Raw genomic sequence first — 18,938 nt, 5'->3', positions numbered from 1 at the left:
TAGGGTCTATACGACGACATGGACCCGCATAGGTAAATTTCGTCATAATCCATTACAATATTAAAATGTGAAACCTAAAAAAAATTGGTGAATAATGTAGGATAAATCATCAAAAAATCGAATATCTGGAGGTACCATTATATGGGGGCTATACGAAGACGTGGACCTGCACAGACAATTTTCTGCCATAGGATGTAGCATTCATTTCAAACTTCAAATACCAAATTTGAAAGAATTTCGTTGAATAATGTCGCTAAAATCAAAAATGAACCGAATATACGGAGGTACCCTTATATGGGGGCTATACGAAGACGTGAACCTGCACAGACAATTTTCTGTCTTAGGCTGTAGCATCCATTTCGAACTTCAAATACCAAATTTGAAACAATTCCGATTAATATTGTCGCAAAAATCATCAAAAACCTGAATATCGGAAGCTATCGTTATAAGGGAGCTATACCAAAACGTGGACCTATACATACAATGTTTCGCCACCGTAGCCGGAACCCATTATGGCTAACAAATACCAATTTTTAGAGAAATCCTTGGAAAAATGTGGCAAAAATCATCAAAATTCCAAAAATCAAGAGGTACCGTTATACCAAAACGTGGACCCATGCATTCAATATATCGCCACACGAACTAAGACATATTATGACCTACAAATAATTCAGACAAATCCTTGAAAAAATGTGGCAAAAATTATCAATATACCGAATATCGGGAGGTACCGTTATATGGGGACTATACCAAAACATAGACTGATATATCTCATTTTCAATTCCAACCATCCTAGACACAATACAAAATTGTTCTACCAAATTTTGACGCTTTATGTCAAATAATAATATCGTGGTTTCAACAAACAGACAGACGGACATCGTTAAATTTTATGCTGATTATGAATATATATACTTTATGGGGTCTACGACGAATATTTAGGGATGTTACAAACGAAATGACAAAGCTAATATACCCTCTATTCCAAGGTGGAGGGTATAAAAATATAATTTAATTTCAAATTGCTGTTAAAGTTGTCATATAAATTATTTACGGACATTGATAAAAATAGCTGAATTTAAGTGTGTACTCGATTTCAAAATATCCTATCACTTCTGTGAAAGGTGGTACCATCACAAACGGCACGAAAGTACTAATTGTAACAACCTTGACATCACTGACATTTACTCATCATTTGCACGAATGACGAAAACACATTTTTGGGGTAGAGGAGTAGCGCGCCCTTTACTATCAATATACTACAACAATAACACATCGTTGTTGTAGTAGAGAAAAATACACCAAACTCATAAATAGGCAAAGAAATTTTAGGCAAAACAACCAAAAAAAAAAATATATGCACGGCAAATATTCTAATTTATAGCTACGAAAAGAGAAAACAAATTGAGCTTTGTGAAAAAAACCCACCTTTTTTCTGGTATCCAAACAGAATTTATGGTTTCTTTGCCGAATGGGAATTGGATATTTTCTTATTGGAAGCCCCCTTCGTAGAATGAAGTTGTTAATCCGTTACGTTGAAATCCAAAAAGTGGAGCTGCTGTGGATGACTGTTGTTTTTTTTTTGATTTTGTTATGCACACTTCAAAAAACTACGTTTGAATATTTTTTTACTACAAAGTAAACGCCATTGTATTGCTCAAGGTGGAGTTGTGAAGGGATTTTTTTTCTTGACTCTTATTTTTGTAACTGGGGTTTTAAATTTACTTTTTGATTACACAATAGCAAAAACAACAATAACACGAAAACCGAAATAACATGAACAGCACAAAAAATGGGTTTAGATTGCTTCACCGACAAAAAGAAAAAAAAAAAAAATAAATTAACACTTTAAATAATTTTGTATTTTTTCATTTCTCCTCAACGGCATAATTCTGTTTGCGAACGAACACCTTTTCTTCACAATTTTCTTTTGGAGAAATTTTACTTTTCCTTTTTTGCTGGGAAGATGGGTATTTTCTTTATTAATTAAATAATTTTATATTACTCCTCTTGTTCTTATATATTTTTTATGGTTTTTCTTTGGTTGAAATCATCTGCATAAAGGACCATCATCACCATCAACGCCGTCGTTGATGTCGAGAAACTAACCGCGTTTATGACTTCACTTCACCTCAGCCGCAAAACAACAACTGTTTTGGTTCGAGTCTTTCTTGGCTTTGACTATTTGTTTTATTTTTTTGAAACGTCTCTCAGAGTTGTCATAGTCATCGTCGAATTGGGTTTTGTTGGTCGGTTGGTTTCTGTGTGGAAATGAGTTAGTTGCTCGTTTTATTCGTCTTCGTCTTGAAACAAACGTGTGTTGTTATTGTTGTTGGTGGGGCTGTTTTGCTGTGCATGATTTAAGGTGAGCACGCGCTCCAATGACAAGCAACAACAATGGCAATGGGGAAAAGTAACCGTAATAAAATACATTTGAAGTTTGGCTCTCTCTCTCTGACTCTCAACTTGGTGGGGAACAACAAAACAAACAAATTGCAATAACAACAATTAACTTACAACTTCGAAATGGTAGCAAAAACAACAACACAAAGAAACAGGGAAAACTCGGTGTAATTTTCCCTTTGCCTTTTGAATTACTGGAAATCAAAATAACAAAAAAAGAAACAAATAAAACAACATTACTTCCCCTCTTTCCGTTCATCTCTCACTCTCTTTGGACACGCATGTTTGCTCTCATTGTTATAATTTGCAAATGTTTACTCTTGATTCTCAAGAAATTTGTTTTTTTTTTCACAGTTTAGTTGGAGTGTGAACTAAATAGAAAAAAATGAATTTTTCTGGGAAAATTTCAAACTATTAGAAAGTTGGAAAACTTTTATGACTAATTATAAAATATTTACGAATATTCATAAATGATTGTCAGAGTTTGGGCTGAGTTTAATAACTAAATACTTAATGAGAATGTATTAGCTAAGTGATTTACTACTCCCGCTCTCCCTCTCATTTAAATAGAAAGGATAACTCCCAAGGAATTGGCAAAGTGGGTACCTACTCTCATCCAATAAGTTCACACCATTCACTGAACCCAATTACCACTGCCGCCAGCAACAACAACAACATCAAAGAAATTAGGCCAAATTAAGAATACTACCTTTGGGAATTGGCGGGAATATTAATGAATGTAATAACCTTAAACTTTTACTAATTTTGTGGCAACATGAATAAAGGAAATTAACTACGAGTGGGGTCAAAAGCTGGAGTGGGGCTTTTTAATTGTAACTTATCAATTTAAATTATAAACAAGTAAAATAGTATTACTCAAATTTCTTTATCCTCTGATGTTATCGGTATTTATGGCTTAATGAGGTGAGGACTGTAGATTCATTAAAAGAAGAAGAAATTCACCGGAGGCCCCATAAATTCCAGATAAGCGAATAATTCCATGTCGATTTAGACATGATCGCCCGTCTGCTGGATTCACGATAAAGCTCGCACCCTTAAAAATGGGATTTTAAAACAGGTATTGATATTGTATGTGTCGGTCCACATTTATATATAGCCCCATATAAATCTACCTCCTGTTTGAGGTTTTCATTCGCCATTTTCAACCATAGATTGGTATTTCAGGTTCTTTGTGCAAAGATTAGATCCCCCAGTTCAATATAGACGTAACCCACATACCAGAACCTCCAAGTTTTAGGGATTTTTGACGAAAGCCAATTTGGCCATAGACACCAAATTGCCTTAGCTTTAAAAATGGGGATGAGCTTTAGCTCCTTAGTTTGAATATTGTAAAAATTCTACGGGTTTAAAGATATAAATCTCAGGCAAACATCTCCGAACATATTTCATTGGCTTAAATAGATTGTATATCGTTAACGACCAAATTTCTCTGTAGATCAACTATTAAGTTTCCCGGCTAAAAAATTGCTGACTTCCAAAGTTGCAGCCCTTTTGAAATAGAAAAATCTTTCATATATAAAATTTAAATATCGTAGTATGTAATTTTCTGGTGAGCCTATAATCCATATAGAAATACGGTTATGGCTAATTTTCTTAAATGATACATTCAGTAGGATCCAATGCAATTTTTCGTAAAATCTTTCATTAAAGAAATACCTCAAGGCAATGACAAGTGGTGAAATTGTAAAATGGCATTGGCAATGCTTATGCTTAATTGTATATGGCAATGCCACTGAAACTACAAGACATTGCCAACCATATTAACATTTCTTGTATCTGGCAATACCTTAACCGTTACCATGACAAAATGAAAACACAGTTGTTTTCTGCTTGGCATCCAACAATCCCAATTAATTCCAAAGTTAACAACAAATCTCTGCAAAAAGAATGTCCACAACGAAAAAAGATCCGTCAAAACCAGAAACCATACAAGATATTGCTTTTAAATTGGCCGAAGAACAGCTGCAACAATTACAATTAGACAACGGACCCAGAGAGCGGACGGTGTTCATACTCGGCTCTAAAAATGTAGGCAAAACAACTGTCATTAATAGTTTCTTTGATCGTGAGGAGGCACCACGCCCCACATTGGCGTTGGATTATTCGTATGCCCGAAAAACCGCAGCTGTACAGAAACAAATTTGTCACATTTGGGAATTGGGTTCACTGGACCGACAATTGGCTGAGGTGCCACTGAGAAGTCAAGGCATGGAGAATTTATCGTGCATCATTATGGTGGATTTGTCACAACCTCAACGTTTGTGGTGCGACTTAAAAGAATCATATGAAATTTTAAGGAATTATTGTGACAAATTAATGGTCAGCAAAGGCGATGACGATGTCTCTGAAAGAGAAGACAAGATGAGACAACGTGTCAAGAAAGATCATGTCGATTTGGCTACACTAAATCTAATGCCATTTCCAGTAATTATTGTCGGGGGCAAATATGATTTGTTTATTGGATTTGGTGAGTATGGGACATAAAAATTGCAATGGGGTAAATATGTAGAATTCTAGAAGATCTTGTTTCTCTATAACTATACGAGGGAGAACTTGAAAATACCAATTCCTGAAGCCTTTTTCTAAATTAAATAAAAAAAATCAATAATAATTTTTTTTTTATCAAAACCTATTCTTAAAGACTCCAATACTAATAAAATCTTTTTCACTCTTTCACTTTTTTTTTCAGAACCGGAAGTAAAGAAACACATCTGCCGCTGCTTACGTTCTATGGCCCATTTGATGGGTGGAGGTCTGCTCTTCTATTCAAATAAACTGCAAAAATTAGCAAAAACTTTACGAGATACAATTAGCCATTTGGCTTTTGGTTCACCCTCACATCCGTTTCGCAGTCATAATACCGATTACAATGATGCTCTGTCCATATGGTACGGTAACGATACATGGGATAATATAAGTTCAATGGGTGTCCAAACACTACAGAGTATCGAATCAAATATAAATGAAGAAATACCCCAAGACTTCTCGAGTCGGCAACAAGAACAAAAACATCAACAACAAGATCCTGCCAAGGATCCTGGTTTTCGTGAAAGTATTATTGATGAAATGCGTGCACAAAAGGATGAAGAGTTACGTTTGCTGGTAAAGGACTCGATGCAAAAAATGCTAAGGGGTAAATTTGAAAGTGTTAAATAAACAAGATGTGTTTAAATTAATTTAATATTAGACTATAATTAATTTATTATTTTAATTAATTGTTTTTTTGTTTTGACTTATCATGTTTTTTGGTAAGACAATTTTATTTGTGGATTTATGTTAAATTTTATTGGGCGTGTCTTGTACAAAGAGGAATGATGGGAAATTTTGGGATAAGGCTAAGCTGGAAATTTAAGGATTTTGTGTTAAGGACTTTTTACAAGTTGTTAGACATTTTTTAGGTTAATCGATTTTTAATTATTGAAATATTCAATTGTAGGTTTTTAAATTGCGTTTTGTTAACATAGTTTCAATTCCAAAACCTTTGAACATTGATACACTAAGAACGTTCATTAAATTTACAATTTAATTAAAATTCCCAATACAACAACGTCGCTTTATATTAATACTATGTTTTTTATAAGTCTTGGCAGCTGCATTTCTACTATTCTTTTTTTTTGGGTGTAAACTTTAAATATTTCCTACAAACTCCCCCCGCGTATTCTTAAAGAAAATTTTGGCAAAAATTAACACATAAAATTAAACAACAGAACAAGAATGAAATAAAAGATACACAAAAGTTTTAAAATAAACAAGGATACTACTTAAAGGCTAAAGGAAAAACAAAAGATAAAATTGAAGGGGAAGAGGCTTCCCCTTTAAAAATTCCAAATTGATTCTCTTATGCTATCATCCAAATCAGCCGCAGGCAAAGCTTTAAGTGTACGCAATGTTTCCATATAGAATGTCAGTTCCGATGTCACTACCCCATGTTGAGGACCGCCATTATTTATGATATTCAAATCCAATAATCTTTCCCTTAGTTTGTCTTTGAAATTCTTATGGACAATGCTGTAGATGGCATGTATTTGTTGTTCCGGCAGTATGGGTGCTATAGCCTCGTGTAGCTTAACCAAATGCCTGGAAATAATGCGAAAACACTGAGACGGTATGGGCGGACGAGCATCCCAGCTGTCCAGTTGCATGGCCACACGATCACTCACAATGCCATAGATTTTATTTTCAATTTCCTTAATATGACCATTGTAGTCACGTTCGATAATATCGAAACCGGCCACAGCCGTGGAATCAAATGCCTGAAAATGCGTCTTTATTTTCGGTAATAGCCACAGCACAAGTTGAAGGGCCCTAGAGACCAAGGCCAAATTGGTGCTTGTTATGGTCTTAAGGCCAGCCACTCGCAATGCTCCGGCACCAATTACCAACTGACAAGAGCGCGAGTTAAATGTGCGCAACAAGTCCACAACATTTCGAGCCAAATAACCTGCCACAATCGGCAAACGCTGGGCACAACGACAATATTCACATAACATTTGTACCAACAACAAAGCCGAGCCCACCAAGGTGTAGGGCTTGGACTCCACCAATAAAACAGGATTCGCTTGAGCATGACCATTTGTTAAGGCAGTAGTAATATTCGCTGCACTGCCCGCGCCACAAAACTCTTTGTTATCACAAATGCGATCAATAATTTTCTGGAATTCATTTGGAATGTCAACCTGGCGCCAACGTTCTGTGTCCAATAGTATAGCTAACTTTTGTTTGCGCTCCGTGTGGAAACGATTTGCAAAACGGCTTGCTTGTACCTTTACGGCCACCTTTAGTGGTACAATTGCCACTCCACAAATCGACTCACAGCCTTGAGCGAAATCATCAACCAAACTGGACAACTGAGAAATCTCCTCTGCTGTTGCCACCGACTTCTCCAAACTTTGTTGTGACACCAAATTTGCACAGCGCTCATGACAGTAGTGACACACCGCTGTCAACAACTCGTCCAGTTTTTCATGAACCTGTGACTGATCGGAGGCAGTAAGGAAAGCTTCCGAGTCTATTAGATTAACAGCAGTTTCCTGTGTTGCTTTAACACCCGTCGATTGCTCACTGCGTGCCTTACAACAACCACCCGCAGCCGCGTCCGTGGTTTGACGCATAATATTCGTCACCGCATGAATACGTTGCAATACCGTCAACAAAGCCACCTTAACTTTCGCCAGTAATGCAATCCATTCACCAATTGTCAGACTCTGTGCTTCCTCTCCTGCTCCAGTCAAACACAGCTCAGCATCACTGGAGGCAATGAATTCAATAACTAATTGTTTGATAATGGCCTTTATCGTGACAAGGGCTTCGTCCTTGTAGGCATCAACAAAGCTAAAGTTTTTCATTCGCAACAAACCCATAACAATGCACACCAACTTATCTTCCTCGGCACAAACACTATCGGTTTCTTTGAGCACATCACAAAGGGGACGATTTAAATCTGTGGTGGCATAACGTTCGAATTCGGTAGTCAACATTTTGTCAATTAACTTTTCCATTTCATTTAGCTGCATGGGCAAGTGCTTAAAACAATGGACACCAATTAGTTCTTGGGTCAGAATTTCTTGTGTGGTTCCAATCAAGTCTAAGGCTGCTACATAGTCTTGTGTGCCCAAGAGCAGCTGTAACATTGGTTGGGTTTTGTGCACTGTGGCCATGAGACGCAATTTATCCAGAACTTCCTCAAAGTTTTGCCTTCGTTGGGCATATCGCAGCACACGGAATGTATCGACCACAACAGTTTCATTTAAAGCACGCAGTGATGTCCTTAGAGCCTTGACCTTCTTGGCAGCCTCTTGCATTTCAGTCATAATAGCATCTTGTGATGTCATTGCATGGAAAAATGCTGCCGATTTTTGGGACACTTGTTGGGCAATTTTTACTTCCACTATATCCAAATAATGCGATAATTGTTCTTGCAACAGACGTCCGGTTCGCCTCCGCTCTTCGCCACTGGGTGATTGTAGAATATCGGGGAAAACTTGCCCGAACGTAGGAGCATGTTGTAAATTGAGATTTTCCTTGAGAAATATATCCGGTATAGAATTTAAATTTACATCATGACTGGGAGATGAGGGCATGGTTCCTTTATTAGATGCATCCTCCAGTGCCATTGCTTGTTGACTACTTAAACGTTCATGGCGTTTGTAACGTTTTCCAATTTTCGCTAAATATTTCTCGAAATCATTGTGGGTAACTTCTGGCAAATAGGGTGTAGCAGGCACATGATTACGTTCAACAAAGTCCACACCCCATTTTTTGGTAAACAAGTTGCTCTGTTTGCCACGAGACGGATCGTTGAGGACGGCCGGCAGATTTTGAGCCGCCGAAAATACTGACCATTCTGGTGGCATTTCTCGTGTCTGTTGATTTACATGATACTTGGCCACATGGGCATCATAGTCGCGATCCGATACACCGTCCAGCGGTAGAGATGGACAAACACCATTAAAGCCATAACGGCATACGAAGGAGCCGCCCTCACGAGTACAGTGACGTTCACGTAGATGCCTGCAAAAGGAGATTCGATAATTCGTAACTAAATTGAGGTATTCATTGGGCTTACTTGACAAACTCGTTCACAGCTTTGAAATTCTCTCTCGGACAATAGTAACAAGATTCCCAACTACTGGGTGCACCCTTGCCACTTTCAAGGACCTTTGCTGTCGTCGCGTTAACATTGTTACCACCACCTCCAAGTTTTAGTAGTGTCTTTTCGGAGATGTTGTCTTGAAAATCACTTATGTCACTGACGTTAGATGTCTTCCTCGACAGTGAATTGATGTTTGGTACTGTAGCCATAACACATTCTTCAAAGTTGTGGCAGAAAATTAAGCTGTTGTTAAATCTGTGCTGCAGACGAGACGTTCCTTATGTCAATATTTGTTTATGCTTTTATCACGTCTATTTTTTCGCCGATAGTTATCTCCCTTCGGTTTAGTTTATACTTTAAATTGAAAATATTCGAATTTTGTTAAAGTTATTGCATTTTGATTTTGTTAAATATAGATTTTTATTAGTATTTTATAGTATTTTCGTTCACGTAAAATTCCACAACAGCAAAATATATTTTTTCAGTTCGTCATCTGTCAAATAGTCGAAGAAGTTCAATGGAAATATTCTGCGAAGGAAATGATCGGAACTATGTGCAGTTCATTCGTACAGCTAGTTTCTTAAGTTTATCTAGTTCACTTTGAACAATAGATAGCATATTTCGTGCCTTTTAATTGATTTTGTACATAAATGACCAAAGAGAATGACCTGTAAATATTTAAGAAATACAATATTTACAAAAAAATATGAATCATAACGGTTAATATGAGCAAAGGCAGGGGTATGTAGATATGATTTTTCTGGTCATCTTCAAACTGTCAAATGAGATATAGGGGTTTGTAGGTCGATTCTCGACCTTTTAATTAAACGAAAAGAACAATGTTGTCAATAAAATTTCTATGGAAAAATTGGAGAAAATAATCAATAATCAGTAAAACTTAAACAATTTTATGCAAAAATTATATTTTTTTAGGAATTTCAAAGAATCGGAGATGCTTTTTAAAGAGAGAGGGAGAATGAGAGCGAATAGATACGTTTGCTATTTTAAGGTTATTGCAAGTATTTGTTGATTAGTTGACCGTTAAGAACGTTGGAAATGTAGGAACGTTTTTAATTTTGAATTGAAATTCAGTGTCTGTGTGTTGGTGTGAAAACAAAACAGAAAAAGTTGTTCGATCGACATCAAGTTTTATTTTGCAAAAAAAAAAATGTTTTGAGATGAATTTGTTAAAAAAGTGACTTAAATATGGACAAATTATTATTCTTTCCATTTCAATTCATTGTTGTGCTATATCGACAACTTCATGAATTTTCCTAGGACTCGTCCTAGGGTCGATGCTCTCACGGAAAGGCATATCTCCAGTGAAATGGACCTCCATAATCCCGTAAGTAGTCTTGCATTCTTGTACGGCCCTGCTTCAAAATACTTTATTTTCCTTGGGCTTTAGGAAACCCAAATAAACATTTCCTGTAGAAATTAAACAGGTTAACCAGGAATAAGATTTTAAGCTATGAAAAAATACAACACCGATTTCGGGACAATATTTTGTTTCCAATGGAGAAATTGTGGGTGGGCGTTGAAATTTTTTAGGGAAGAAATTAGAATGTTGTAATGAGCATTCTAAGCTCCTCACATTGATAACCGACCCTTCTCCGATTTATGCGCTTTAAGAATATGTAAAGAACTTACGGAAATTTAGAGGACATATTTTTGGGAACAGCCTTCGTATAGCCCCCATATAATGATAGCTCCATATATTCGATATTTTGATGATTTTAGCGACATTATTCCCCGATTTTTTTTCAAGTTTCGCTTTTGAATATTGTAATAGCTTATGACGAAAGTTGCCTATGCAGGTCCACGTCGTCGTATAGACACTAATCCTCAATTCGGTATTTTTTAAATTTTAACAGAATCTTTAACGGATTTAAATTTTTTGAAAATTGCCAAATTTGTTCGGACCGGCCGAACTTACAGCTTTTTTACTTGTTAGCAATTGTAAGTCTTCCTTTTTGTTCAAGGACGACTTAAAATTGACCAATAAGGGAAGTTTTTTTATTACCTGGTCATCCAATGGCAACTAGTAATCAACCTCATTAGAGCCTTTTCAATTGCATTATAATACAAATATCTAAAGAGAAACTTTAAGAGGAAACCTATTCGAAATATATTTAACTGTTGCATGATTGTTTTTTGACTTGCAGGAAATAATATTTAAAGCTACCAATAGCAAAAATAGAATCTTTACGTTAAGAAATGCAGGATTAGGGTTTGGTATTTCTTCAAAACTAAACTCGGCTAGACAATATTTTATACATTTAACTTACCTATTTTAACTTAATTTTATACTTTTAACATAGTTATTGACGGGGTGTTCAAGCTTCTCTTTTTTCCCTTGGTATCTTTTTTTCCTTGCCAATAAGTTTAGTTATTGGCATATTTTTAAATTGGTTGTAATAAATATTTAAACTGAAGTAATACACATTTTGGATTCATATATTATTTTATTTAAATTAACATTAAAAACATAACATCTCCACATCATCATCATCGTTTCTCTTCGCTTAACATTTTCTTTATAAATAATTGCACAAATGCGTATTCTAACACTTAACACTCAAAATTGATCTACATCATTATCTAGATTTTTTGTTCGAGATCGACGCTGTGATTCCATTGTCACGATATGCTCGGCATCCAAGTTGTGTCTAAGGCTAAACCAACAGATTGACGCATCAAGGTGTGAATTGAAAAAGAAAATAGAAAAAATGATTGGTTTTTAAAAATGTTGGTCTTTTTTATTTTGGGAAAATTTGAGTTGTCATTATTCAATTCGTTTCACTTCTAATCTTCTTACCTCTTACAATGAAAGCTTTTATTTCTGGTGGATACCACCAATACTTCGTTATAATGATTCTTTTGTTGTTTTTGTACTGAGGCAAGCCGATTGTATTTGTTGTTTTTGTTGGATTCTTCGTTTTGTTTTATGAGATTCTTTGTATAATAATCGGTCCATGACTCTCTTAGGGGTAATAGTTTGTTAAATTTTGCTGTTGCTGTTTTGCCATTGCACCATGATGTATAGGAATTCCAAAATTTACTATTCATTTTGGTTAGGGGTAAATGCTTGGCATCGCCTGGCCATAATTCGGGATAGCCACATTCGGATATCATATAATCGGGTGTTTTTGTAATCATATTGAAGAGTAACTGAAAAGAAAAGATAATGGGTTATTAATATGATAAAATTTATAAACAAAAAATAGGCAATAGATGAGACTTTTTTAGAGGGGTATTGATAAGTCAGTGAAAGTTCAAATTTACTGATTTGCATACCATTCAAAATATATGCTGGTTGAAAGACCAAACTTTATTTTATCTTAAAATATCATTAACTGGACCTCTGACTACCACTGACAATATCAGAAGTGGCTAACGGCAGAGAAATCAAAATAAAGCCACCAATGATTTGCAATTTTATGAGTCATATTGTGCATCGTTTTCATCTCTACTTTTTTTGAAAACAAAAAAATGCACTGCGAAACATTAGAAAATGTCTCCTACAGTGCGTAATGATGAAAACTTCATGTGTGAGTCACTTTGCCCATTCCCATTCAAACAGGCCCATGATCTATTTATATTTTGAAGATAAGAACAAAAAAAAAAAAAAAAACAGAAACGACGCATTGACAAGGTGTCTGTTGTCACGACTCGAAATCGTTAATTTGTTTAATGAAGTTCTGTTTGGCTATTGCCCAAAAATTGCACAACTTAAAAGTATTTTTTTCACCAAACTTGGTGATTTCTTTTATTTTGAAATGGAAAAATAGCTTTGAGTATGAGGTGTCTTTTTGTCCACAACACATTTTCCTAGCATGAATGCTTAATTACACACATATGGGCATTCATTTGTTGCTGTTTTTCGGATAGGGTTTCGTTTTGGTTTGCTATGGGAATAAAAATTGGTTTTTTTTGGTACATTTATTGGGTTGTAATAAGATTTGAATTAATTAAAAATCTGTTGTTCTCCGTTAACATGGCCGATTGATCTTCAATGAAAAGACATATGAGTTATCTATGAGGACATTTTTTGTTTTTCTATGAAAAAAAAGCTGCCCTTCTTCAAAAGCGAGTAGGAATTGGTCTCCATTGCTTTTAGTAAAAAATATTGGTTTTCTGTGATTGAAGGTAAATTTAGAATTGACATTAAAAACATTATTTTATAAAAAGACTTCATCATGAAGAGCCACCAATCTTCTACATGGAGATCTCAGATATATAAGAAAGCCTGCCGTATTGTATTGATAAATATATTGATTTTCTTTAATAAGACCTCTTACGTATTTTATGAGAATACTAATGGTATTCAATTTAAAAATATATTGGGAAGATCCACTCTGTCTTCAATAAAATGACTCATTGGTTATTTATAAAAAGACCTGTTTGTCTTAAATGCTAAGATATATCGTTCTTCTAGGAGAATACCGGTTATTATTTCTTTCCGAGAAGACTAATTGGTTTTCTATTGGGATTCATAAAGGCCTTCTTATAGAGTGGTACTGGGTTCCTCTTCAAGAAAGCATTTTATCAATCAATCTGAATCGAATAATTTTTTTCTAATATTTTATACAAAGTCAAAGTCAGTGTCCATATCTATCCATCTGTCTAGGAAACCAAGATTTTGCGCTGTCATTTTTCTGCAGTCAGGTCAATATCGAAGATGGATAATATCCGAACACATTTAGTTATGAGTTTACCACCGACTACAGGTTAATGGGTAATTGTATGAAATTTCCACCAGAAATTGGACATTTTAGGTTCTTAAACATGGGACCAAGTTTAGATGATTGAAGATATGTTGCGAGGTTGGTAATATTTTTCAACGAAACAAAGACCATAACTTAATATTTGTTATTCTAAGCAGCTTTGTCGACTCCGTACGAAAAATATTAGAAATCGCCCAACATATAAATACAGCTACATTAAATTCATGATTCCATTTGTAACACCATCTCACAAAAAAACGGGTATATATTCGTGATCAGCATAGTATTCTAAGTGACGTCCATATTTGACGTAGAAATTTGGCATAATAGTTTCCTGTTTCTTTAGGATGATTGTTATTGAAATGGAGCTATATTGGTGTACGTTTTCATAGAGCCTCCATATAATGGTATCTGCCGATATTCGATATTCTAATAACTCAGAATTGTTTAAAATTTAGTATTTAGAGACGGTAATGGGTCCTCCTCGTGTGTCATATCAGTGTCTATATATGTCAACGTTTTCCTAAATCCCCATAAAATAGTACCTCCCGATATTTGGTATTCTGATGATTCTGAATCAAATTATGCATGTCCTTCCTCCCGTCTGTCCACGTATTTATGAAAGAAAAATATTAGCAGCATTTATTGTTCGATTGTGATGAAATTTTGCACCGATCATTTGTTTGGCGCAAGAACGAAAGCTATTGAAATTGACAAGAGTCGATGTAGCCATAGTTCCCAAGTATATTGGCCCGATGTCAGGATTATTGTGCATCAAAAGTGTAATATAAGCCAATATTTGATACATTTTAGCACATACGGCCGAATTGAACCTATAAGTATGTTAAATTTAGTCAAAATCTGTCAAGCTCTCATATAAATTTATTTTATATCTAAGTTACCCAAATCCGTATTTACACTCTATAGTATTTACACCGCCAGGATGCCTAAAGTGACATTTCTAATATTTGAAGGGTATGAAATCACCCTGCATCTAACCTGGACAAATCATGAAGATAACAGTACCACCCCATATTCGTGGTTTTGAAGGCTTAAGCCCAGAAGTGATATTTAATTTTGGGTCTAGCTCTAATAATAAATATTGGTGCTGGTTTTTAAGGCTGCCTTTTTTTCTCATGGTGTAAAGTACCAAATCGCACTGGTCGAATATAATGTCTTTTATACCTTCCACCAAACATAGTTGGAGGGTATATTAAATTCATTCATTCTTGGTCATCGTAAAGTTCTAAGACTATTTAGCCCTGTCCGTTCGCCCGTCTATCCGTCTTTTGTAATCTCGTTAGATTCAAAACGAATTAAGATAGGAAGCTAACATTTTGCAAATATCAGTCTTTTGTCTGCAGGCTGGTCAAGTTCGAAGATGGGCTATATCGGTCCACGTTATCCTATATCCCCCACATAACGATACCCCCCAATATTCTTTATTTTGATGATTTTACCCAAATTTTTCAATGATACTGTTTGAAATTCTGCATAAGGAGTTCTTTGTGAGTATTTTATACCCTCAAAGAAAATTGTCTATATATGTCCACGATATCGTATATCTCCCATATAACGGTACCTCCCGATATTCGGTATTTTTATTATATTAGCAATATTTTTCAATGGAATTGTTTGAAATTCTGCACAATGAGTTCCCTTTGAGTACTTTACCCCCTGGAACAGAATTATCTACATAGGTTCACGTTTTAGTATAGCACACATATAACGATGCCCCCATATTTTCAGTATTTTCATGACTTTTGGCACATTATTCACCGGAATTGTTTATAATTTCATATCTAAAGTTCTTAATGTGTACTTTAATCTAAGACGAAAAATTGTGTATGCAAATTCACGTCTTCGCCTAGCCCCCCATATAATGATACCTCCCGATATTCCGTATTTTGATGATTTAAGCTACATTATTAACCGGAATTGTTTCAAATTTGGTGTTTGAAGTTCGTAATGGATACTACAGCCTAAGAAGAAAAAATGTCTATGCTGGTCTACGTCTTGGTACAGCTCACATAAAAAGGTACCTTTCTTTATTCGGCCTTTTGATGATATTAGCGACATTATTCAACGGAATTGTTTCAAATTTCGTATTCGGAATCGTTACTACAGCCTATGACAAAAATTAATTATGCAAGCCCACTACTTCGTATAGCCCCCAGATAACGGTTTTCATTTGAGCGGTATTTTTTTTTGGAAATTTTTCAACTTTCTTTTAAATGATGGGGGATATAAATATTTCGGTCCGGCCGAACTTTGCTGATTTTTTACTTATTTTACTTTTTGTAGGATCTATTGGTTTTCTGTAATAAAATTTATTGGCTTCCTTTAAGGAAAAAATATTATTCTGTGAAAAGTAATCAAGGACCCATTGGACTTACATGAAATTGACTTCTATACAAAAGACCTATTTTTCATGGGGATCTCCCTTAATTATACCTGAGATGTTCTTACATGGAATTCTGACAGCCGACTTTTCGCTTGACGTACCTTATTTTTTATTTTGGTTTATTTGTGTTTTTGTTCTTGTTTTGATTTTGTCTTTTGATATTTTTATTGGAGCTCCATAAAACATTTCTATTAAAAACCATATTGATCTGCCCATCTAGGGCACACGTTTATATTTCACACCAATTCCAAACAACTTCTTAAAATCCCCAATTAAGTAATTCCCATATCAGAACATTACCACTGCCTTACTGACTGACAGTTATTATTGTTGTTATTTATTTTCTTTGCTGAAGATTGGCGTCCATGTAGGTGCCTCCACAACAAAGTAGCCGGTATTGCGCTGTTGTTGTATTATTATTGTGTTTGTTGTCATATTAACATTAATGACTGACAGTGGTAGGTAGGTTGAAAGAAAGACGCATTCTCACCAAATATAGATCAGCTTGTTTAAACAAGTTAATAATGTTAATGAATTTTTTTGTTGTTTTGTTTTGTTAAAATCTACCACGGATATTTTCACAAGTAACCGGTTTAAGAAAAACAATTAAAATAATTGTCATACGTACGTGGATACCTATGTGACCGATATCATATATTTGTTAAAACCAGAATCGTATAAAACAAAGCAATTTAATTAATAACGTCAATACTTTTTATGTAGGTATACGGACAATCGGGATTTAGAGGTTTTTATGCATTTCAAGTATACAATTAAAACAGGGGAACGTCTTTTTGCCCAAAAAAGGTTATATTCCAAAAAACCGAATTGAGAGTTGTTGAAGATGTAGGTTTAATGGTACAATATAGGCAGTTGGATTATAAGATTTTTTAGAGAGTTATTTCGGGTCTCTAATTTGTAGATGAATTTTGTAGGGCATTATTGGTTTAAGATTTCAGAATCCAATTTGGGTGCAGAGTTATGCGCATCAGTATTTTTTGCTACTTTTGGTCTTCACTTTTTGTGATTTTATGGAACGGTAGAACCTTTCAGAAGCATATCAACAAATGTTCCACTGTATCAAAGGTATTCAAGCCGGTTCTGCACACAACACGGTTAGTCACACGGCACATTCACATTGCTAACGTACATATGTTTTAATTACAACATTCATTCATTCAACCTGAAAATCACTTCGAAGAACTTCGTCAGCAGCTCTCATAATGTTATGATAAGCACAACAAATTGGCCAAAGGTCTTTGTTTGGCCGTTTCAAAGAGATTTTCCAAAGCTAAGCTACTAACTAACATTTTGTAATGTTAGTTTACAAAACAGTTGTGCTGTTGTCTTATCTCTTTTGCTTGAGAGCGTTAATTTCAACATAGGTATTTTCATACTGCAAGCTGACTGCAGGCCCAGCCACAGCCATAATGGGGCTTTTTCTAAACACGTTTCGGAATTCGTTTTTTTTCTCATTTTCTTCTTGGCTTTGTGTTTCTTTGCGAAATTTCATTAGCACTCTTTGTGACGCGTTAAAAGTTCACATGCATCACACATACGTGAGTGGGGGGGGGGCTACAACGAATGCACTTAAGACCTTATCACCCCCCCCGCCCTTCATTCACCTCATCAGCAGTCAGGCCTTTCACCTTCGATTCCAACAAGAAACCTCAAGAATTAAAGAAAAAAAACCAACAACTTTCACTTGTAATTCGCTGGGTACAAAATTCATTGAATAGTAAAATAATTAATATTCAAATATCTACCCGCACCTTTTAGGGTCTGGGATTTTTATGGCCACATACACTCAACTCAACGGAAGAAAGCTGAATTGGGTTTTTGTTGTTTTTAATTTCAAATTTATAAAAACATAAACATTTTACCGTTAATTATTTTTGAGGTCGTAAATCTAACTAAGAATTTTGGAATTTTTTTCTCTTTTTTTCAAATCGCCGAGTTGTTTGCTATTTATTTGCCGCGTTGTGCTTCTTGGCTGACTTAGTCGCTGCTCGTCGCCACTGGTTCTTTTTAGAAAGCCCGAATGCAACTGATTTCTTGTATCTGGCTGGCGGCTGTTGGCGTTTGTTTTTCTGTGCTTCCATTTGCCATTTGCGATACAGGCAACAGCAAGCAATGACGCCGACGACGTCGTGGTCGTCGTTGTTCCTCAACAAAATCCATCTTAACATGGCTTTTCTGCGGTATTTTTTGTGTTTTTGGTTTTTTTACTTTTTTCTTTAACTTGTTTTGATTTCGATTTGTTCTCTGCACGTGTTTGGTTGTGTGTGCGGAGGGAATGTCTTAAAGCACAGTGCAAAGAAACCGGCATACAATTTTAGAAAGAAGAAATATAAATGAGGCTCCTCAAAATCAGGAGGTACCGTTGTATGAGAGCTATATCAAAAAGTGGAACTACATTAGGAATATTTTACTTGAACCTTAGAATGAAAATCCGAAAAGTTAAATTGGGACCTATGCTAATAAAATTCCAAAAATTAGGAGGAACCACTATATGCCGACTATACCAAATACGGACTGGAATTTAATATTTTTTTGCGAGGAGCTAATGTATTCCACGAGAAACTGGTGTGGTGTGAATTACAGCTAATTTGGTTGGAAATTCCAATCAAAACTTCTAAAGTATCTACAATCATGAGCAGTGTTGCCGTTTTGGGCGTTTCCGTCCAAATTTTGGCGGAAAAAAGATAAATTTTGTGGTTTGGGCGGATTTTGGGCTGATTTTTTCCATATAGAGTACAAATTTATTTTTCATTGTTTATTTTTAGGTTAT

The 18,938-nt window shown here is 35.3% G+C and overlaps 3 protein-coding genes and 1 long non-coding RNA gene across 4 annotated transcripts in view; 1 reads left to right on the top strand and 3 right to left on the bottom strand.

The window, feature by feature from the left end:
- LOC131800392 (protein numb-like) overlaps positions 1-2,147 on the bottom strand; it is an 83,514-nt gene extending 81,367 nt beyond the window's left edge. The window contains exon 1 of the mRNA XM_059125158.1: positions 1,429-2,147. The gene's annotated coding sequence lies outside the window, so the exon portion shown is untranslated. The remainder of the gene's footprint in view (positions 1-1,428) is intronic.
- A 2,069-nt stretch (positions 2,148-4,216) lies between these two features.
- Positions 4,217-5,600, top strand: LOC101891881 (cytoplasmic dynein 2 light intermediate chain 1). The gene is made up of 2 exons (XM_005186735.4): positions 4,217-4,891; positions 5,114-5,600. The coding sequence occupies exons 1-2, from the start codon at positions 4,312-4,314 to the stop codon at positions 5,578-5,580; spliced, it is 1,047 nt and encodes a 348-aa protein (XP_005186792.2). The 5' UTR covers positions 4,217-4,311; the 3' UTR covers positions 5,581-5,600.
- A 428-nt stretch (positions 5,601-6,028) lies between these two features.
- LOC131803679 (vacuolar protein sorting-associated protein 54-like) lies at positions 6,029-9,530 on the bottom strand. The gene is made up of 2 exons (XM_059125168.1): positions 8,990-9,530; positions 6,029-8,934 (listed from the first exon to the last, which is right to left on the bottom strand). The coding sequence occupies exons 1-2, from the start codon at positions 9,223-9,225 to the stop codon at positions 6,240-6,242; spliced, it is 2,931 nt and encodes a 976-aa protein (XP_058981151.1). The 5' UTR covers positions 9,226-9,530; the 3' UTR covers positions 6,029-6,239.
- Positions 9,531-11,461: 1,931 nt separating this feature from the next.
- LOC101892056 (uncharacterized) lies at positions 11,462-18,203 on the bottom strand. The gene is made up of 3 exons (XR_009342727.1): positions 18,031-18,203; positions 11,835-12,187; positions 11,462-11,691 (listed from the first exon to the last, which is right to left on the bottom strand). It is a non-coding gene; the product is annotated as an uncharacterized LOC101892056 (long non-coding RNA).
- Positions 18,204-18,938: the final 735 nt, after the last annotated feature.

Source organism: Musca domestica, unplaced genomic scaffold (assembly GCF_030504385.1).
Source record: "Musca domestica strain aabys unplaced genomic scaffold, Musca_domestica.polishedcontigs.V.1.1 32, whole genome shotgun sequence".
Classification (NCBI taxonomy): Eukaryota; Metazoa; Arthropoda; class Insecta; order Diptera; family Muscidae; genus Musca; species Musca domestica.
The sequence above is the reverse complement of the archived record's forward strand: the minus strand, read 5'-3'. Positions and strand labels throughout refer to the sequence as shown.

Excerpts from the sequence above, each read along its gene's own strand:
- LOC101891881 (XM_005186735.4), top strand. The coding sequence starts at position 4,312 with ATGTCCACAACGAAAAAAGATCCGTCAAAACCAGAAACCATACAAGAT. Across the intron at positions 4,892-5,113 it reads TGATTTGTTTATTGGATTTG|AACCGGAAGTAAAGAAACAC; the intron begins GTGAGTATGGGA and ends TTTTTTTTTCAG.
- LOC131803679 (XM_059125168.1), bottom strand. The coding sequence starts at position 9,225 with ATGGCTACAGTACCAAACATCAATTCACTGTCGAGGAAGACATCTAAC. Across the intron at positions 8,935-8,989 it reads GCTGTGAACGAGTTTGTCAA|GCATCTACGTGAACGTCACT; the intron begins GTAAGCCCAATG and ends CTCCTTTTGCAG.